Here is a 21,112-nt window from a genome sequence, read left to right on the forward strand (position 1 = left end):
GCTGTACCTCCAAGCCCTTTTGTGGTTCCTTGGGTGAATCACACAGCGCTGCTTATTCTTTTTGAGGAACACTGCTGTCAAGAGAAAGCCCAGAAGCCTTTCCCTCTGGATGAGCATGGAGAAGCTCTCATTTAAACATTGCTAGGAAGGGAAGAAAGAAGAACAGAATTCAGTGAAGGACTTGCTGTTTTTCTTCTCAGGTGCTAACGTTCTGAGCATGTTTCGTTGTATGTTCTATAGGTGATAATTTCTAATCATTTACACAGCATCTCCCCAGCACCTGTAATAGACTGAGGCAGATACAAGGTTTAACTGTTGTGTTCTGTGAACAGAACATATTAACATGCCAGACAAAAGTAAAGGAGAGCGTGTGAAAATTGTGTTAGGAAAGGCTGGGTTGGTTGTTTTCCTGTGGGGACCCAAGCAGTAGGTTTATGAGCCTAGTACAAGCTTCCCATGGTGGGGATTCCTGAAGCTACAGACATTCATGATTTTAACAGTGGAGACTATAGACTGTAATCCCAGTTGTGAGCCCAGGTGAGGTCAGTGGTTGCACAACCACAGGCTGGCCAGAAGAGTAATTGTTGCAGGATCAACACTAGCGTGTGAGGGGGGTCATCTAATCAGCAAACTAGGTTCTATTAAAATCATATGTCTCTTTGGAAGGCATTTGTGTCATCACCCATTTCAGAACAGAATCGGTGCTCTGCTCACCGTATGCAATGTGGAAAGCAGCCAATGGCATCTTTTGCTTGAGCTTGACCGCATTGCTGCTGGAGAGTGTGTGGTTTGTAGGACTTTCATAGGACAGCTTTTTTGACAGGATGCCCAAGGAGCAGGAGAGGCTCTGTACATCGCTGTATGAATAGGATAATTCTCAATATGCAGCTTTCACTTTGAGTGGAGTGTGATTTGTAGCAGCAAGTCTGATACAGACCTTGGTACCTAGGGGATTTCTGGACAGAAAAATAACATGTCTGTTCTCCGATGAAGTTCTGATGGGCTGCTTGTGTTGTTAACAGGGAACTCCCTCTGCAGAAAGGAGATATTGTTTACATTTACAAGCAAATTGACCAGAACTGGTATGAAGGTGAACACCATGGCAGAGTTGGCATCTTCCCACAGTCATACATAGAGGTAGCTGCTTTCCTTGCTGGTGTTTTCTTTGCCCACTCCCTTTCTGCCAGTGACCAGTTTATAGGCTTTTTGTATGCGACTCATTTGATTCTGTTTGTTCATTCTAGCTCCTTACACCAGCTGAGAAGCCTCAGCCCAAAAAGCCATTACCTTTGCAAGTCCTGGAGTATGGAGATGCTATTGCTAAGTTCAACTTCAATGGGGATACCCAAGTGGAAATGTCCTTCAGAAAGGTAAGACTTCTGTTGTGCTGATTGTGCTGATTAATTAAATCTAGACAAATGCTGAAGTAACTTGCAGTTTCCAAATGAAAGCTACGATAACATGAACTCCATATTAAGGAAGGATTTCTTCTTATCACCCATGTGTTTACTCCACTGTTGTTATGTAGTGCATTGCAGTGAGAGTGCTGCAGGTAGGCTGACTCAAGAAGTGCCAATTGCTTCTGTAGAGCTACTTGAGGAGATACGTTGAGCATAAGTGCTGGAAGCCTGGCGCTGCAAGGCAAATTATATATTTGGTGACGTGTCTCCACTCTGATCCTCTCCACTGGAGATATACACAGTCACATGAGAGTGGCAGTATAGAAAAGAAGAAAACTGGATTCACCTTCATTCATACTACAAGCCAAATCATTGAGTGCATTCAAGCAAGGTTCTGCGGTATTGGAGTAATTGGCTAGTCCTGACTGCAGAGTGAAGGGATGTAGGACTGAATTGTGTAGCAGCTGTTCAGAGCAAATCAGCCACGTTTAGATCAAGTAGCAGCATTTCTCCATCTCAGACAGCTTTCTGTTTTGATGCTCAGATCAGTTCTTGTGTATCTTCTCTTTTAATTATACGTGAAGGTGGGGCTTGCAGTTTATATTAAGGTTATCTGAAAGTCACTTCATTTCTAAACAAAACAGGAGAGAGTATAGAGAGACCTAGTTTAAACTGGTTTAGCAAGTAGGGTCTTGAAAATGTGAGCATAAATGGGTGAGCATAACTAAGTCTGCAGACAGCCAAACTCTGCATCAGAAAATCTGCATTTCCTCCTTCTCTGTACGAAAAATATCATTACCACCCAGAGGTTAAGGGTTAGGACCACATAACGGGGAAACCGGGGATTGTTTTAAGTCAGCTGCAGCAAGATTGAAAATGTAATCTGCTTTGGAATAATTAAATATGTTAAAGTCAGGACTACATTACTGTTCCTTCCCATAGGGTGAAAGGATCGTGTTGATTCGACGAGTGGATGAGAATTGGTATGAGGGAAAAATCTCTGGCACCAATCGCCAAGGCATCTTCCCTGTCACTTACGTGGAGGTGCTCAAACAGCCTGTGGTCAAGAATGCCGTCGACTATCCTGACCCACCAGTATCCCTGTCTCCTAACCGCAGCATGACAGCTTCACCACAGGTATTTGGACTAGACGCAGCCAGTTACAGCACTTTGCAGAACAGAGGGATGTTGCCATTGCTGTGCAAGAAGCCAAAAGAAAAAGTTGTAGCTAAGACTGGTGTTCTGCATGGTAAAAGCCATGTGCTCCCTGCAGTATGCTAACAACTGCAGGAAAAGGTGACGTTTCATTTACCAGAAAGGTTAATCAAGTGTGTCATTTGGGGGGTTGGAGACACAGCTTTTCACCTCTGATCTATAGCTTGAATCCAGGCCAGGTTGAGAGGGCTATAGTTCACAGCTGTCTGAGTAAATTTCACTGCCAGAGATGGGATGATCTGACTCCTCCTGAGTGCATATTTACACGTTACAGACGTCCACTGTGATGCCTGAACTTTTTGTTATGACTAATAAAAGACCGTTATAGTCTGTAGGAGTCATTGTGTGATCCCAGTCAGCTTGAATCAAGCTGTATACTCACTAATAAATGCTCCACCTCAGGATTAAGGTTTTGGGAGACAGGGTCAGGAAAGCAGCCTGCGTTATGTGAAATTGTTGCTAAATGAACTCAGATTTTGGGAGCAGGCCAGTCTGTGATCTTTCATGAATATTAAATTCACTGTCAACCATGCTGTGGTTCAAACCAGAAATCACAATGGCAGCAAGCGATTTTATGGGGATCCCAGAATGTTTGCCATGGAAAACGTATCAAGGAAGCAGTGACTCTCTAAATCCCTTAATTTTGCTCTCTTCCTGCAAATACCCATGTTTGAAGGTCAGCATACGTGTCTGGGTTGCAGCTGTGAATTTCTGGTGCATCCTTCTCTCACCTGCTGGATAGAAATAAGGTCATTCTGAGGTCAAGACTGCAAGGAACACAAGGGGAGAACTGGGATCAGGAGGAAGGGATATTCAGTACAGGATGGATGGGAAAGGCTGCCATGGCTCATGTCTGGTGTCTGTCTGGATCTTCCCTAAAAAAAGTCACTTTATGCTTAGCCACTGCACAAAGAGGAAAGACTCGTTGCTTGCTTGGGGTTCCCTGTCAAAGTGGGCCTCAGCTGAGCTTTTCTCTTTGAGTTTGGCAGTCTCTCCATAGCTGCGCTCTGTCTGCCGTCAGCTCTCTGCAGGCTTCTCCCTTTGATGGAAGGGACTGTATCTACCCTTTTTTGGTTTCCTTTGCTATTCTTTTGATTTCTTCTGTTGTAAATAAATTCTCTCTCCTAGTTTTTTCCCTAACTTGTCAGGGGACTGAGGAATGCTCTGGTCAGCACTTATGTATCTGATCTCACTGATATCACTGGTGGTAATTGCAAAGGGCAGAACTTGGTTATGTGTTCTGCTTTTATAAACATAGGACCTACTTTAACCACCTAAAGACCGATTACCGCAGCTGCATTTTTTGATCCCTTTCTCCTCCACAGCTTCAGCAATGCAAGTTTCTTGAGGAACAGGCATTCCTCATGCTAGAATTTGATAAAGTCAAAATTCACTGCAGGAGTGAATTCTGACTGGGTCCGCAGTGTAAGTTGCTGAGGCTCCAGCTGTTACTGCCAGGCCAGTCAGATGCTGCATGCTGCCATTGTGGATGGTGCCTTCAGCTGCTCTCTGAGGGACTTAAGGCTTATGGTATGAAGTCTAAGGTCTTCTACAAGACATTTTGTGTCTGAGGTCCTGTCAAAGGCTGGAGAAGGGTATTAGCAGCCCAGATACAAACCGGACTCTGGTTGGAGTAGCTGTGGACAGCACGTTCTCCAACACGATGCACCTGTCTGTGAAAAACTTATGCAGCATGCTTGGTCACAGATCTGCTCCTCTCCATACCCGTGCTCTCTCCTTTTACTTTTGCTCAGTTGGTTTGTATTTTCCTCTATTATTTTTTGTTCATTTCTTTCTTTTTTTCTCCTGCTTTTGTCTCCTTCAAGTCTCCCAGCTCTGAGCTACTCCATACACCAACTCCTCCGCCTTTGCCTTTTGTGCGCCGCGCCTTGTCTCCAGAGGTGCAGGCAGTCACATCCGAGTGGATTGCTCTGACCGTGGGAGTGTCTCCTAGCACCACTCCTGCCATAACTCCTCCATTGCCTCCTCCGCCTGAAGCCTCCCTCTCTCACCCTGACTATCTCTCGCCTTCTGCTGCAGCCAGCCCTTCCCCCATGGTCAGCCTCTACCACTCTGGTGTCTCTGGCTCCTCGACTCCCAAGTCCGTTAAATCCCTATTGCCCTCTTACTCATCCAGACCTCAGTCTTCTACTCACCGTTTCTATCAGGCCACTCCGCAAAGTGAAGAAAAGTTTGTTGGCTCCCCTCATCCCAGCATGAGCTACTCCAGTTCCCCTCGCTGGTCAGTGGAGAGCCCTGACAGCATCCTCACAGAGCAGCATGACACCACTGGCAGCCAAACCTGGCTTCAAAAGACCAGAGAGGGCAGCAGCGACTGTGAGCAGGGTGCTCATGCTGTTCGCAAGATCTCTGTTGAGCACTGCCTGAAACCATCCCAGCTAGACATGCGTGTGAGCCCAGAAAAGAGATCTGTGGGTGCCTCTGAGGACAACCAGTTGTGTCAGGAGCTAATGGCTATTGTGCAGGGAGGTAAAACAGAGAAAACAGACGTGAGGAAAGGTGATCTGGGAAAGTTTCAAAGCGGGGAAAAGAAGGTACTTCTCCTGCATGTGTGTGTGCTGGTCTGAGTCGCTCATTTTAATTCATGTGTTGAGGTTTGTGCTGCTCTACTGGCCAGGCAGAGCCAGTGGCTACCACGTGTCATTTTGGTGATCCTAAGACCTTCGTCCAGGAGTCACCAGTGGCATTCACTGCATTCACTGGATAGTAGCTCAAAAAGGTTTCAGAAGAGGGCTCAGGAGCAATGTAGTGGAAATTATTTTATAATAATTATACAGGACTGACTCAATTGGTCATGTCTCCCAATGTGATTGTCCCAGGTAGTGGGTGTTAGCAGGTGTGTTAGATGAAGTTTCACACAGGCCTCATTCCCATATAACTCACTATGTAGAATACAGGCAATTTCGTGCCATTCAAAGATTTTCCAGTGTGCGATGGATCATCTTTGGCTGTAGGATTTATTTGTTCCTCATAAAGCCAAGGACTGAAAACCCTTGTAAATGGCAGACCGGCTCCTAGAATCCTAAAAGCTGTCCCCTGTTGATCCTGGAGCCTGTGGTTTAGTGAATTTTAGTCTGGGATGTGCATGATGAAGTCAGGTAGGCTTGATTGCTATCTGTGCATTGAATGGAATTTACTACCTTTGCAGTTCCAAAATGATAGGAAAGGGTCTAGGCACAAATGAGAATTAGACCTAGTGATGCTTTTCCCCAAGAGTTAGGGGAACCTTCCAGTGGCTTCTGCAATTTATCTTCTGTCCCCAGTAATGGTATAGGAGATACGCCTTACTTTGCAGCTCTCGGTTTCCTTGGGGTCCATATTGGGCTACAGCAAGCCCACAAACATTAATAGCACTCCTGTTGTACCTTGGATAAAAGTGAAAGTTTGGAGGGCTCAAAATCGTAGAATTTTAAATACCATCTTGGATGCACTGTGATAGCCTCCTTGACATACCTAATCTAGCCTGTGCTAAATAATGATGAACTAGGGTTTCTAAGATGACACATTTCACTCTGGGAAATCTTACGACAAATTGTTTGATTCCTGCTTGACACATAATCAAAATGCATTGAAAGCTGTGTAAAGACTGTGCTGTTTACCATCTAGGTATATTTTTTAGTAGCGTTTTTACAGGCATAACCGGCATGTTAAAACAGAATGCGGTGGTCAGCTCAGACAAACCCACTGGAAAGTGCACTTACCCTTGCATGGAGTTATGTTTGCTGTGTGTGCATCAAAGTTACTGGGCAGTAGATGCTCTTATTGTTAGCAGTGATTGTGATAAGAGAGTGCATGCAAAGCTGACCAACTTTTCTTTTCTTCAAAAGACTGCAGGCTCAAAAGCATTCTCTTCATCTGCTCCTCTCTCTTCCTCTGTCCTCTCCTCCTCTACTGTCACAACACAGCCACCTCCCAGACTTATATGTAGAGTCAATAAGCCACAGGTAATCATCTTTGCTGATTACTCTCCCACTGCTTAGGGTTGTTTCCGTGCCGTGCCATTGTTTGGTCATATGCTTGTTTAGCCATTCAGCAATTAATATCATTTCATTCAGAATTTTTATTTTTTTAAAAAAAATCATTTAAAATTACTTTCAAGCTGTGCGTAAGGGCAAGTATGGGCAAAATCTTCAGCTGATGCAAAGCCACATAGCACAAGGCACAAGTCTGAGTTTTTGCCAGTGTGTATCAGCTGAGGGTCTGATTTTCTGTTCCACCCAAGGATCAACCCAGAGCTTATTTATTTCTGCCTTTGAGTTCCTTACAACATGATTATTAGGCAGGATCAGTGGCCTCATTACTAGGACTGATGTAGCATGAGATACTTCAAATCAGGTTTTGTTTAACCACCTGAGATCAGGATTCAGGGTTTGAGCATCTCAGAGCTGGGAGTGAGGCATCACAACTTGGTATCCACAGTGTCAGGGGCCTGTTCCAGCTTTCCCAGGTAGGATTCGGAGGTTCTTAACTCTGTTGCTGAGAGCTACAAACGTCTTCAATGAGGGATGCAGTAGGGTCTGTGCAGCATAATCAACTCGGCCTCAGCACTGTGTAGCTGGGATGTCTAGAGTCTGGGCATGAGCAGTGCTGACTGATGCTGATGTCTTGTCAGGCAGCTTCTCTAAGATGGCAATATTTGAAATGGGAAGCTCACAATTAGCGAAAACTGGACTGGATTCGTGGTAATGGGTGTTTGGGAAGCAGTCTTTGGCTTGATCAGTGAATCAGGCAGGTTGCTCATGCAGGATGAGTGTGGGACGTAGTTGCCAAATTTTACTTATTTTCTGGATCAGCTTATGACAGTGAGATATGCCTTCAAGCCTGAAGTTTTCCTGTTGCCTTTACTTATGTAATTTCTCTCCACTTGTGGGCTTGCACAACCTTTTGCAGAAGAGTCATCTCCTGCTTCCATTTCAGTTTCAATTTCTGAGTCCAATAAGATACACCTGCTTTATGTTAAAAAATCCATATAAGTTTTCTGTGTTGGCCTTTCTCCTGCCTTCTTATCTTCTCAGTCCTGCTGGTGCTTCCAACTGGATGTGTGCAAATTGATAGAGCAGGAACAAAGAGATATTCAGAGAAAGATATTTCTCCCAAGTGCTGACTGGCACGCAATTCTATTTTGGGTGTTACACCTGGCTGTAATAGGACCCTGTGGCCTTTCTTTGGGGTCGAAGTCAAGCCAAAATTTATATTCAATATGCCCTGACAATCAGAGCGTTGTCAGTGTTAATGTTAAAATAGTGTGTGACATCAGTAGTCTTGACCTCCTTTCCAGCTTTGGATCCACAGTTGGTTAGGGCGTAGGAGCAGGAGCAGTATTTGTATGTACAAATGACTTGTCGCTATCTGCGTGACTGATGGCTTCGACAGAACTGCAGGTAATACCCTGGAGACCTTTCCAAAAATCTCTAATGTTTTCATTGATTTTAATCAAATAAGAAAAGCACTTCACAGACATGGAAATGAGCCATTTCATTTGGTTTTTGTTTCCATTACTGTCCGTCCTGGTGTTTAAGGTATTTTACCATTTTGAATTTTAGTTTTCTTTCTCATTATAGAAAGCCTTCCAAGTTGTGAAATTCTGACCCAGTTTTTTTTGCAGGTTTAAGACCTTTTTGGTTACAGGGCTGGTCCAAGGACTGTGTTCTTTTCTCTTCTGTTAAGTAACAATATAAAGTGCAATGGCTTTTTTAGCTGTTTTGAAGTTATTCCTTTTGCATAGTTTCACAGTCCAAACTAAAAAGAAAAAAGAATGACACCATAAGCATGTGGAAGATGCTTTCAAGTATAACGTACAAATAATTTGTTTCAGTATTCCAGGAAAACATGCTATTAGGCAGTAGTATAATCAAATTAATTTATTTCAGAGAACCCTCAGGAATTTTCTGGTGTAATTTGGGGTGTATGTGAGCAGTGCAGCAGCTTCAGCCCTGGGGCCAGACTGCAGCTGTCCGGTGGGGAAGGCTAAAGTGACTGGACAGGGTCCCTGTCTCACTCAGCAGCGCAAGGGCTGTCAGGGGAGACTGTCTGCTCCTTTCCATTTCTACAAAACCACCCAGGTAGAGTGGTGCGTAATTTCACTCGAGAAGTGCTAGTAGAGAGGATGGCATATGAGAGGGATGCTTGGACCCCATGTTCCCCAGCACAGACCAGCTACACTTACCTAGCACGGTAATGGCTTAGCACCATCTCCAAGGTAAGCTTGTATCCCCTCAGTGGTTTTCTGCTGCTCCATAGGTTTAGCAAGGTGGTGTTTCAGCCCAGCGCATTTATTATCTGAGCCAGAGCTGCACAGACTGCAGCAGGCGTTGGTACCTGCTCTGCATGAGAGATGCATTTTTCTGCTGTAAACACAGCCTCAGCTTCTAATGCAGGGGCTGGGGAGTCTTCCCGTTGACTTTGACCGCCTTTAAGCTGCTCTGCACTGTAGCCTTTTCAGTGTTCTTTGTGAGACCTCTTTGGCCAGCTTGCCCTTCTCGTTCACCAGAGCTGGGGCTTGCTGTGTATGGAGATTTACCTTTTTTCTTTCAGCTGGGCTGGGGGTTCCTTCCTGCTCATGGTTCTCCATTCACATGTGGGAGCATCACTGCTGATGTGTGCCCCTCTCTGGGGGGATACCAGTTTGTCTGACTTGTCTGGCTCAACTGTCTGTTAGTCTGTTCTGCTTAGCTTTCTCCTATGTAGCCCTTTAAAGGAAGAAGATACGTAAAAAAGCTGTAATGGATAGGCACACTGATGACTGAATGGTTGGACTCGATGATCCGGTGGGTCTCTTCCAACCTGGTTATTCTATGATTCTATGACGCTTGACTTCACTAGGAGCAGGGAGAGCACTATTGAGTAACCCTGGCATCTCTCTTCCTAAAGTTAAAACCTGCCTCAGGGCTTTACTAGGCTCTTAACATAGAACCTTTTTGTGGTATTCTTTTAAACCTCTTACAGACAACCACACACTCTTCAGTTCCATCCTTAAGCTCTGTATGAGGTGGAAACGGAGGCCAGCTGTGCATCAGGAATGACTGTATTGCGTATTCGTGTAGACACTTACTTAAACACCAACTTAAGTTTATTCATTTAGTCTTAACAAAGCATGTGGTGTGACTGAGGGGGTAGGAGTTGAGTTGTCCTCAGGAATTGTGAGTACTTGATTGCTTTTAGAGCTCTTGGTTTACCTCCAGCAGCAGCAGGGCTTGTCGGTGTTTTGGGGGAACCTCTGTGTTTTATACCTTGGAACTGATTCCTCAGCGAACTCTGGTACATGTAGCCACCACTGTAGGTCATACATAGGCTTTCTGAAGCCATGATTGAAGAGCGTTTGAACCTATAACACCCTTTATTTTTCTCTTTATTCTCTTCTCTACTTATAGAATAATACTGATGTTTTTCCACAATAAAAAAAAACCCCACATCTAGGTCACACTATCAAGGTCACTTGTTTGAAGCAGAGAGGTGGTACATTTACAGCCCAGAATGACAGGATGTGATTTGGTCAATTTTTCATGCTGTTTGGCTAATGCTGCATAGTTGCTGACTTTGAGGTGTTCGGTCACTTTACTGTAGGGCTCTGCTGTTGCCCTGGGAATTAGTGCAGAGGCACCCAGTGCTTTGGTAGGAGCTGCCTGGATCTCTGGAGCAGAGGCCAGAGGGGACCTGCTTAGTCATGTGTCTTGTTGGGAACTGGAGGCTGTTAGGAGGGTAAGGTGCTGCTTGGTGTCTGCAGCTGCCCAGATGCCTCATGGAAGTCCCCGTGAGGATCCTGCCTGGAAGGGGAATGTGGTCAAGTTTCTGATGCTGATAGGCTGTGTCTCCTGGTATTATAACGCATGTGCAAGCCTGCACCATGGAGCATTCAGAGGCAGCGTCAATTTTTTAACTTTCAAGTAACTAATTTAATTCATAGTTACTAATGCTTTTTGTGGGAAAAAAATGGTCAGGAAGGTCACAAGTAATCAATGAGAAACAGACTACACAGTCTTAGGAGCTCACGGAGTAATTCCAACAATCAATTTATTAGTATGGAGCGGAAAAGCACTTTCCTGAATTAAAAAAAAAAAAGGTCATTCTTCCAGCTGTCTCTCATCTCAGCCTGGAAATTGTTTTTTCCTGCTATTTGACCACCTGAGTTAGCTCTGATCTCATCAGATTTAATGCACTATATCCAGTTGGTCTGCATGATATTAGTTTTAAATTTCTCATCACTCCATTTTCCTTTCAGGGCTGGTGATAGGTAGGAATGACTTCTAGAAATAGTGTGACTGTTCCCGTTTCGACAGGAAATGCTTTGAACACAAATTCCACTGCAATTATCCCATCCAACTTGCATTTCATTTTCTCTCTGTAGAAATACATGGTAACAGGGTATTGGTTTTTACAGCAGTGATCCTAGATTCTAGCCCCAGGCAGTACACGTGACTACAAAGGAGTTGCTGTGGGGTTGGGTTAGCCTGGAGTGGGTCACGGTCCTCAAGGAAAGAGATAGTTTGCTTTAATGTAGTGATGGGAACTGCTCCAGAGGTCCAAGAGGTGGTTCAGAGGAATGGGAATTAGACAGGGATGAACTCTTCACCCTGCAGTTCTCCAGACTGTTTGAGCATGCTTGGGCAGAAGGTGTCACAGACCTCTGTTATCCTCTGCTTCTGCTCTGTCTTCGGGTGCCGGGAGAGAGCAAGCCTTTTACAGAAGGGTGTTGTTGAAATGAATAAAGAGGAGGAGGGAAGGCATAAAAATTAAGGCTTTTGGAATCTGGGTTTGAAAATTGTGTTGAATGATCACAAAGGGTGGCAATGCTCTGTATCTTATCCCATCCATTTTGCCAAGCAGTCCTGCAGGTAGTACAACTGAGCATACACTAGTTCAGGCATCCCATTTGCTCATAGCATGCCCCTTGCTTTCAGTAGGTGTTTGAGTATGCAAAATGCATGCAAAAACAGGCTCTGGATACCTGTGCGCCTTTCTCAGTGACCTTCTGCCTCCCCATAAAACCTCCAGCCTCAGACACCCTGATTTTCTTTGCTGTGCCTTGGGACACACGAGTGCCTGTGAATAAATGTGACTGCGGAAAGAGGCGAGGCAGAGTCCAGAAGCTTCATAGGCAGTGATGTTAGGTGCTCAGTCATCTGGTCAGGGCCTCCTCTGACTTGAAGCTCTGCCTCTTTGTGGGAATTAACAGAGCAGCTCAGATCCTCGCTTGGTACTAGCTAGAATGATTTTGCTGGGACTACACAACGTTGTGCCTGAGCTGGTCTTTTTTAAGAAGCAAGTGAGTTAGCGTTCCCTCCTGTGTCACTGAGGACTTTTCCAGAAACAGCAGCAGATTCCTCTTAGCATGCTTTTCACTTGCCAAGTTTGATGCTCTCAAGTGTGTGCTTCTGTCCTTGTTTTTTTCCCCCCTACAGGAACGCAGTATGACTACACGTACCATTTCTGGTTGTAGCAGAGTCTATAACATTCCACTCCAATTCCCTGCTCTGAGCTTCTGTTTCACTGTCACCTTTCTCTTTGTAGCATTCCGAGTGCTGCAGTGCAGTTGCATTATTGTAGCCTAATGTCTCTTGTGTAAATGAAAGACCTTGTTGTCCAAGAAGCGCGGTGTTTGAGTGCAGAGGGAAACAGTTCATTTTCTTTTGTTGTCTGCACTCCATTTATTATTTTTAAATTATGACCAGTATAACATCTGCTAAAATGTCTTCCTTATCATTTGCTTGGTGATCATACAGCCTTCCCACCATTCATTGAGAGCTGGACCAGATCTCACAGAGTCTGAAAAGAGCTATGTGGTAAGGCCACTGTTTAAATCAGATGTGTAGTCTTAGACTGTCTTCATCCAGGCAGTAACACCTCAGTAGATAAAATGCCAGCACTACTTTTAGATGCACAGCAGGTACATATTTATCTATTTGCATCTATTGTTTTGTTTGCGATAGAAAAGGGAAATTTAGCAGTTAGAAAAAGTGTCATAGCTAACGAGAAGTTGGGCTAATTGTGTTTTGCCAGCCCTTGGGTATAAGTTAAATGAAGCAAAATGCATGAGTGCCTTGCATTCTTGAACTGACTGCATAGCATTTGTAATGGTGCCACTGCGTAACTAATTGCAACCTGTTATACTGCTTCTTTTAGAAATATATGTATATGTATTTGTTACAAATCTTCTAACTAAATGCCAAATTCTTCTGTATCTTGCCTGTTTTTCCATGCTTACACCTGGATCCCTTCTACACTCCGCTACCTGGATATTTATCTGGATCTACAACTCTTCTGGTTTTTTTCTTTTTTTTTTTTACTGGACTTATGTGCTGCATCTGGAATGTCCCACCTCCTCTTGTCTATATTTTCCCCTCCCTCTACCCTGTTGACTGTCCTTTGGGTGTTGGATGTCAATGCTGCCTACCACGCAGGAAGCTGTTTGCAATGAGATCATAAACATTGCAGAAAAGTCTATTCATTACTGCAGTACTATTTCTCAGCCTCTTGACTCTCGCCACAAGGTGACCTCTAATGACCATAAACCATCTCTCATCATTTCTCAGCAACCTCAAGCACAGCAGCAAGGAGCCAGTCCTGACAGAAGTCAAACGCCACGAGACATGTAAGTATTTTTGACTCCCATTTCTTCCAGGGGCCTTGTCTCTGTCTAGTGGCAAAGATGGGGAGGTGTGAAAAATTCATTAGAATTGTGGGAAAGTGTCAGGTTTTCTTTAAAGAAAAAAAATAGCCACGTATCATCATAATGAGTTGTTAGTTTAAACTGGGACGTTTGTGTCTGTATAGCACCTGAAGTAACGACCTCATGATCCAGGACCAGGTCCCCTTTGGGCACTTGATTCATGCTGGTATGGAGACTATCTCAGTGTCTTGAAGCTGGAGACAAATTAATATACGCTGGCTATGTCTGGCTTATATGTGTTCACCCCTATTCTTAGCTCCTCACAGTGCAGTGAGCAGTCCCAACACTGAAACCACTTGGTGCCTCGTCGGCCAGTTCCACAGATGAATTGATGGCTGAATGATCTGAGAGACAAAGGCTGAGATTTTTCAAAGCTGTCTGGCGGGTTTAAACCTGGAGCTGCCATTAACTGCCATTAAACTTGGTGGAGCCTTTCACCGATGGTTTTGAGAAGAGTAGCCTACACTGTGTGCTGGGGACTGAATCATTAAGATTAGAAAAGACCTCCAAGACCATCAAGTCCAACTGTCAGCCCAATATCATCATGCCTAACTAAACCATGTCACAAAATGCCATGTCTACACGCTTTTTGAACACCTTCAGGTGAAGGAGACAAGGAGACCTCAGGGAAGTCCCTTGACAGTTGGTTCCTGAAAGGAGCCCTTGCTTTCCTCTGCCACTTTACACAGAACAGAAAGTCTCACGTCAGTTCTATTTTCACTCCTCACAGCCAGGGGATCCAAACCTCCCCAGATTTACCTGGAGATTGTTTCCACTTCGTAATGTTTCTTCCTGATAAATACAGAGTGCCTCTGGTGCAAGTGGTATCTCAGGGTGGGATTCAACCTTAGATTTTGTTTGCACTCCTACCTCATCAGCCGTGATTCATCCAGCAACCTTGGTGCAGTAGAGTAGGCAGTATCTTTTTCTAAAGTCTTGTGCTCCACCATTTGGTCATTCATGACCCTGCCTCTTTGCCTGGGCTAGGGAACAAACGTCTCATTTATCCCAGGAATGAGCATACTCAGGTTTTGGCTTGCATTCAGTGGGGCGTCTGCATTTGTACACTCTGTAGGTGCCACTGGTTAGGAAGACTCCAATTGTTACAGTCTATGGAAACAACTGCGAAGCAAAATGGAAACGAGCTCTCCACATATCCCACAGAGTGCAGGCACGACACTTTTTACTGCCGTGCCTTTGTGACAACAGCCGATTTAATGCAGTTTAATGCAGGCTTCTACCTCTCAAACACAGGTCCAGACTGCATTGAATTATATATGTATAATATGAATTAGAAAGGGGAAGGGAGGTGTCTCCTTCTGAAGCGATGTCAGGGAAATCCAATGGCTAACATGGTATATTTCCGGTTTTAGAGTTAGCTACCAAGCCCTCTACAGCTACACTCCCCAGAATGATGATGAGCTGGAGCTGAGGGATGGTGACATTGTCGATGTCATGGAGAAGTGTGACGATGGCTGGTTTGTGGGTGAGTTGTGACACCTGTCTCTCAGCAGAGCTTTTTGAGATGCAGATGAACAGTTTTGCAGAGTGTCTGGAGGTTGCTTCCATTTGTGGAGTCAAGACCACAAAAAGAATAAACTCAACTTTTTTCACAATTTCTCATCTTTTCCCACCACTTTAAGATTAGATTGTAGGGAGGTGGAGCTTTGCTTTCCTTGCTAAGTCTCTAGTTTTCCCTTTTTTGTCTTGTTTTTATAATTTTCTCATTCCCCTCTTCCTCCTGATCCTTCTTGCTCTTGCAAATGGCAGAGCAACAGAGGGGCCAAGGACAACTGGATTTCCATAGGTTTTCTAAAACCAAGGGAGCCACGGCAGGTTACAGAAAGCGGCACATAGGGGGTAAAGGGAACATGGATGGGAGTTGTAGTCCCTGAAAATCCAGCCTCATCTGTGTAGAATCATAGAATGGTTTGGGTTGGAAGGGACCTTAAAGTTCATACAGTTCCAACTTCCTGCCAGGGGCAGGGACACCTTCCACTGAATCAGGTTGATCAAAGCCTCATCCAACCTGGACTTCAATACCTCCAGGGATCTGACGTCCACACCTTCTCTGGACAACCTGTTCCAGTGCCTCACCACCCTCACCGTAAAAAATTTCTTCCTAATACCTAATCTAAAGCTACTCCCTTTCAGCTTAAAATCATTACCCCTCATCTAGCCAAATCCAGCCCTTTACCTTTAAAGAAAACAAGTCTGGACAGTGTTCTCCGTCTCAGCACTGAAAATGTAGGCTCGCTGCCTCTTCTTAAGGGAGGTTAACTTATTTATACTGATAGGAGTTTGGCTTCCAGCCTATAGGCCAAGAAGCTTTCATCAGCACCTTACTAACTGTTAAAAGGGAAGACTAAAGATGATTAGCAGCAGAACTGGTTCTCATCTCATCTGTACCAAAAAGCTCTTTGTCCTAGACTCCTGTTTAGTTTTGGAAAGGAATGCCTGCGGGCACAAGAAGCTACCACCTCTACTTTTTCAAACCCCTAAGCCTTCCTTCTGTGTCTGTGTCTTATTCTGGCTTCCTTTTATGACAGGTACGTCCAGGAGAACAAGGCAATTTGGCACCTTCCCAGGCAACTACGTGAAGCTTCTATACCTGTAAAGTAACAGCGAACCCACTGCAACAGTGATGGGGTTGTTTTTCAGATGGTGTTTTTAAGCAGTGAAAAAACAGACAGTTTATGAATGTAATAGACATGAGATGAGATGTGTTAGGAGGATGTGATTATGTGGTGTAGTATTGAGTTGAATGTGTAGCCCTGCTTCCATGAATTCAGGGTGTGATTTGTTTGCTGAAGAAGAGACAGTTTCTGGTTTACACTGCTGCCTTTTTGTATTCCTCTCCCCTCCCCAGCAAGAGTTCTGGTGATAATCTTAATTTGTATGGAGAGCTTATCTCTGAGAAGGCTTCAGGGAAGCACACGCTGTAGAGTTTGTGTGTTGAGATATGATAGTGCTTTGGGGCAGTTTGCAGCCTTGCGGCTGCTCCTTTTGACTAACAAAGGTCAGGGAGGCCCAGGCTTTCTGGCTGCTTTCTGCCTTGCTGAAGACTCACTTGGCTCTGCCTTCCACTTCTATACAAAACTCTTCCTTCATGTCATGCACCTTAAGACCCAGCAGAGGCAGAGGACAGATGATATGCAGAGCTCTGCATGGAAAAGGAGTTTGGGGCTGCTGATATAATCCAGAGAGATCAGCCACAATATAATGCAAATGCGCAAAAATCCTAAACTCTTTAATAACATATTACATATCTCTGCAGATTTTTTTTTCCTTTTGTGCAGTGTGTGTGTGTGTGTGTGTGTGAATGTATTGTGTGCATCAAAATGAACAGATTCCTGTTTTTAAAGAGAAGTCAGTCTGGCTTTGACATTCATCTGCACAAAGAATAGAACCAATAAACGGAATGTCCATGAGACCAAATCCTGTTTATCAGTCCAACAGACATTCATTTTCTCTGTTCCTCCTGCCCTGTTGCTGGCCCTAAAGGATCACACACTTTTTGCAGCATACTCTTTGGCATGAAAACTTTGCTTCCTTCCCGACACTGAATCTTACAGGCTCTGATAAACCTGAGCAATGTATCACTGAGGGTGCCTTTTTTTTTCTTTTTGGTTACAGTGTTGACGGTGAGTTTCAAGTAAATACATTCATTTTGGCTGCCTCTTAAATCATACAGAAAAGTCTATAGTCAATTTGGAAAGCTGTTCCCAGCAGTTATTACCAGTTACATAGATTTGTATTTCCTTGAAAAATTAAACGTGGCTTGCCTGTAAATCCACTATGAAATCTCTTTTGATAGACATTTTGTTATTAAGAAAAAGCATAATCAAAAACGGTTCTGCCAGACTCTGCTTCCTACAGTTACCATACAAATAGCAAAGGGTTAGATTGCTATTTTGTCGTAAGCCGTATTTAATAATATAAAATGCCTATTTTTATGCTGATGCTTTTATACAGATTTATTAAGAGTAACTACAACTAACTGTTAGCACAACTTGCAGTGTTTTGATAAACTAGCCATGCTCCTGGGTTTGAAATCAAGTAGGATTGTCTTCCGCTGAGGTCAGCGGAAGAGAAGACTTGGTGTCTCAGAAGTTTGACTGTAAATATGTATATTTAACTTTGTACAGACAATGTACTTACCTTGTATAGAAAAATAATTTAAACACATTGAGTGAAGGGAGGAAAAAAAAAAAGGCAGTTGTGAAAAGTTGGGATTTTTTTTCCACTTCTATTTAAATGATGCAATTCCATGTATGTCCACATAGAGTTTTAGCACCAAATATCCATTATGATAGAGTTTCAGATATGACACAAAGCATGACTGTTTCTTTTCTGCAGGAGATACCTTTAATCCTGCATCTTATTTATGGGTTGGTTTGTCTGTTTTGGGTTTGCCCTCCATTTATTTACAGCAATATTTAGGCCTACTGCTAAGATTGGATAACACTGAATTAATCTATCCAATAAAGTAACACGATGATACTGACTGTATATAACATACTCATTCAAAGTTTTATTTTTTATTCTTGCTCTAGTGATTTTAAGTTACACACACACACATGCACACAAACCACAGCATATTTTTGTGTTGACTTTTTGTTTCTTATTGCAGTGGATTACTATTTGACAATTAATAAATGGAACTATTGAATTACTATTGTGTTCCTTGTACAAATTATTAAATAAAGTCTATTTCTGCTGGCTTCAGCTGTGTCCATATGGAGCGAGAGGTGTCTGCCACGGGCTTTCTGAGGGTCCTGTGCCTGAGGGTCCTGCTTGTGGCTTGGTGTGAACTCACCAGTTCTCCAACCTGAGCCAGAGGAAGGTTGTGGCTTTCTCAAATAAACCAAGGGGTAAAAGCAGAGGGGAAAAAAGGCTGGCTTGTACCCTGTTCTCACCATGACACGGAGTCTGAGTGCAGCTGATGTGGCCTGCATGCAGACCTGGAGGTCAGGGGCACACCCGAGTCCACTCTTTTACAAAGGGTCTTTGTGATTTTCTCTCAGATGAGAAGACCACACAGGGCAAGTAGAACAAGAAACCCCAGACACCAGCCTCTGTGGGAAGGGATGTCAGCTGATGTGGGGTTTAAATGTTCCTTTCTAACCCTGACTCGGGTCAAAAGCCAGAAAGCACAGCCGTCTGCGGTAGCTGCACGCCAACCGGTTGAGTACGGCTGCCATGCTGGTTCAAGGGGTTTGTGTAAGATCTACCTTGAACACTTAGGTCTCTCAGCCTTGCAGCAGGAGAGCTAGCAGGTTTTGGTTGTGCGTCATGTAATGGAACAGTATGTGCAGGAGTGGAGCGAGGGAGAGCCAGAGCTGAACTGCCCAGCTGGGCTCGCTGGCACTCAGTAACACACAAGGACCAGGAAAGCACGCTCTGCACCTCCGCGCTGCAGGCTGCCTCAGCAGGGCTGCGTCCGCCCCAAAGGCTGTCGTGAGTTTACTCCTAAGACCTCAGGCTGAGCTGAAATTGGGCATTCACAGTGCCCATGGCAGGGGGGTTGGAATTAGATGAACTTTAAGGTCCCTTCCAACCCAAACCATTCTATGATTCTATAATTTTAGGAAGTCAGACTGTAAGCAAGCCAATCCTAAACCCAAACTAACAGGACAGCAAAAGCCTCAAGCTATTTTACACATCCTTAGCTCAGAAAGCTTATGGCTGCGTAACCCCTTGTTTCTTAGTTACTATGTGTTAAACACAAAAGGAGGGCAGGCTGTCAATGGCTTTCCTGCAGTTGCTAGCACCACTAGCCCTTGCTTTACTGTGCCACGGTTAAGAAGGGGAGAAAGAGAGGCTCACCTGTAACTACAGAACCTTGATATTTACTGATGCCCCTCTATCCTAATATACTTGCTGAGGAACTAGCTAGAGATGTGTTTGTTAACTTTAGAAGCTGGGCGTGCAGAGAGGGTAAAAGGACCCAGTGATGTGTCACAGCCCTCCAGAAATCCCTCACACCTAAGGAGAAAGGAGCTCTCGGTATCTTTGTTCACTGGCAAGAGATGGGTAACTATGTGGTAGAAGAACTACTGCTCTCTGATAGACAAGTTAATAGTCTGGCTGCACCTACCTCAGAAGGAAATCATAGAATCACCAGGTTGGAAGAGACCCACTGGATCATCCAGTCCAACCATTCCTATCAAACACTAAACCGTGTCCCTCAGCACCTCGTCCACCTGCACCTTAAACCCCTCCAGGGAAGGTGACTCAACCCCCTCCCTGGGCAGCCTCTGCCAGTGCCCAATCACCCTTTCTGTGAAGAATTTTTTCCTAATGTTCAGCCTGAACCTCCCCTGGTGGAGCTTGAGGCCATTCCCTCTTGTCCTGTCCCCTGTCCCTTGGGAGAAGAGCCCAGCTCCCTCCTCTCCACAACCTCCTTTCAGGTAGTTGTAGAGAGCAATGAGGTCTCCCCTCAGCCTCCTCTTCTCCAGGCTAAACACCCCCAGCTCTCTCAGCCGCTCCTCATAAGGCCTGTTCTCCAGCCCCCTCACCAGCTCCGTTGCTCTTCTCTGGACTCGCTCCAGAGCCTCAACATCCTTCTTGTGGTGAGGGCCCAGAACTGAACACAGGATTCGAGGAGCGGCCTCACCACGAAAACAACCCATGAAATGCCAAGTTAATGCAGGAAAAAGGAGGAAGCCGAGCAAGGCGCTTGTGGCGGCACGGGTGTGACTGAGCCCTTCCTTGGCTCCACCCTTAACCCACCAGCTCCCAGGCGGCAGACGGCGCACACGCCGCTCGTTTCCGGGGCCTGCGTTGGCTTCCAGAGCCAACACCCGGCAGGACGGAGCGGGACGAGCCGGCTCTGCCCGGCGGGGGCGGAGGGAGCGCGGGGCGGGGCGGGCTCGGGGCGGGGCCGGGGCCGGTGCGGGTCCCGGCGAGGTGTGTGCGGCCGCGCACATGGCGACGCTGCGGGTCGTGCTGCCGGGCCCCGGGCCCTGGGGCTTCCGCCTGGTGGGCGGCCGGGACTTCGAGCAGCCCCTCGCCATCTCCCGGGTAGGGCGCGGCGGGCAGGTGGGGCGGGGGCGGCTTCTCCCCTTCCCTCTTCTCCCCTTCCCTCTTCTCCCCTTCCCTCTTCTCCCCTTCCCTCTTCTCCCCTTCCCTCTTCTCCCCTTCCCTCTTCTCCCCTTCCCTCTTCTCCCCTTCCCTCTTCTCCCCTTCCCTCTTCTCCCCTTCCCTCTTCTCCCCTTCCCTCTTCTCCCCTTCCCTCTTCTCCCCTTCCCTCTTCTCCCCTTCCCTCTTCTCCCCTTCCCTCTTCTCCCCTTCCCTCTTCTCCCCTTCCCTCTTCTCCCCTTCCCTCTTCTCCCCTTCCCTCTTCTCCCCTTCCCTCTTCTCCCCTTCCCTCTTCTCCCCTTCCCTCTTCTCCCCTTCCCTCTTCTCCCCTTCCCTCTTCTCCCCTTCCCTCTTCTCCCCTTCCCTCTTCTCCCCTTCCCTCTTCTCCCCTTCCCTCTTCTCCCCTTCCCTCTTCTCCCCTTCCCTCTTCTCCCCTTCCCTCTTCTCCCCTTCCCTCCTCTTCTTTCTCCCCTTCCTTCTTCTCTTCTCCCCTTCCCTCCTCTCCTCTCCTCTCCTCTCCTCTCCTCTCCTCTCCTCTCCTCTCCTCTCCTCTCCTCTCCTCTCTTCTTCTTTCTCCCCTTCCCTCTTCTTCTCTTCTCCCCTTCCCTCTTCTCTTCTCCCCTTCCCTCTTCTTCTCTTCTCCCCTTCCCTCTTCTCTTCTCCCCTTCCCTCTTCTTCTTTCTCCCCTTCCCTCTTCTTCTTTCTCCCCTTCCCTCTTCTTCTTTCT

General features: G+C 45.6%; 2 protein-coding genes across 51 annotated transcripts in view; both read left to right on the forward strand.

Annotated features, from left to right (window-relative positions):
- The window catches only part of SORBS1 (sorbin and SH3 domain containing 1), a 119,170-nt gene extending 101,192 nt beyond the window's left edge, over positions 1–17,978 (forward strand). For 23 of the 50 annotated variants that reach the window (XM_069863589.1, XM_069863600.1, XM_069863615.1 and 20 more), the window contains 9 exons: positions 1,023–1,137; positions 1,245–1,370; positions 2,343–2,537; positions 4,442–5,170; positions 6,464–6,580; positions 12,356–12,415; positions 13,034–13,224; positions 14,676–14,788; positions 15,852–17,978. In XM_069863589.1, the coding sequence (XP_069719690.1) occupies positions 1,023–1,137; positions 1,245–1,370; positions 2,343–2,537; positions 4,442–5,170; positions 6,464–6,580; positions 12,356–12,415; positions 13,034–13,224; positions 14,676–14,788; positions 15,852–15,919 (1,714 nt within the window). In that variant the 3' untranslated portion in view covers positions 15,920–17,978. The remainder of the gene's footprint in view (positions 1–1,022; positions 1,138–1,244; positions 1,371–2,342; positions 2,538–4,441; positions 5,171–6,463; positions 6,581–12,355; positions 12,416–13,033; positions 13,225–14,675; positions 14,789–15,851) is intronic. The other 27 variants (XM_069863610.1, XM_069863620.1, XM_069863621.1 and 24 more) reach the window with 7 other exon arrangements.
- Positions 17,979–20,198: 2,220 nt separating this feature from the next.
- PDLIM1 (PDZ and LIM domain 1) overlaps positions 20,199–21,112 on the forward strand; it is a 44,267-nt gene continuing 43,353 nt past the window's right edge. Inside the window, exon 1 of the mRNA XM_069863662.1 lies at positions 20,199–20,328. Within this exon, the coding sequence (XP_069719763.1) occupies positions 20,233–20,328 (96 nt within the window). The 5' untranslated portion in view covers positions 20,199–20,232. The remainder of the gene's footprint in view (positions 20,329–21,112) is intronic.

The sequence above is a fragment of the Phaenicophaeus curvirostris genome, chromosome 9 (assembly GCF_032191515.1).
Source record: "Phaenicophaeus curvirostris isolate KB17595 chromosome 9, BPBGC_Pcur_1.0, whole genome shotgun sequence".
NCBI lineage: Eukaryota > Metazoa > Chordata > Aves > Cuculiformes > Cuculidae > Phaenicophaeus > Phaenicophaeus curvirostris.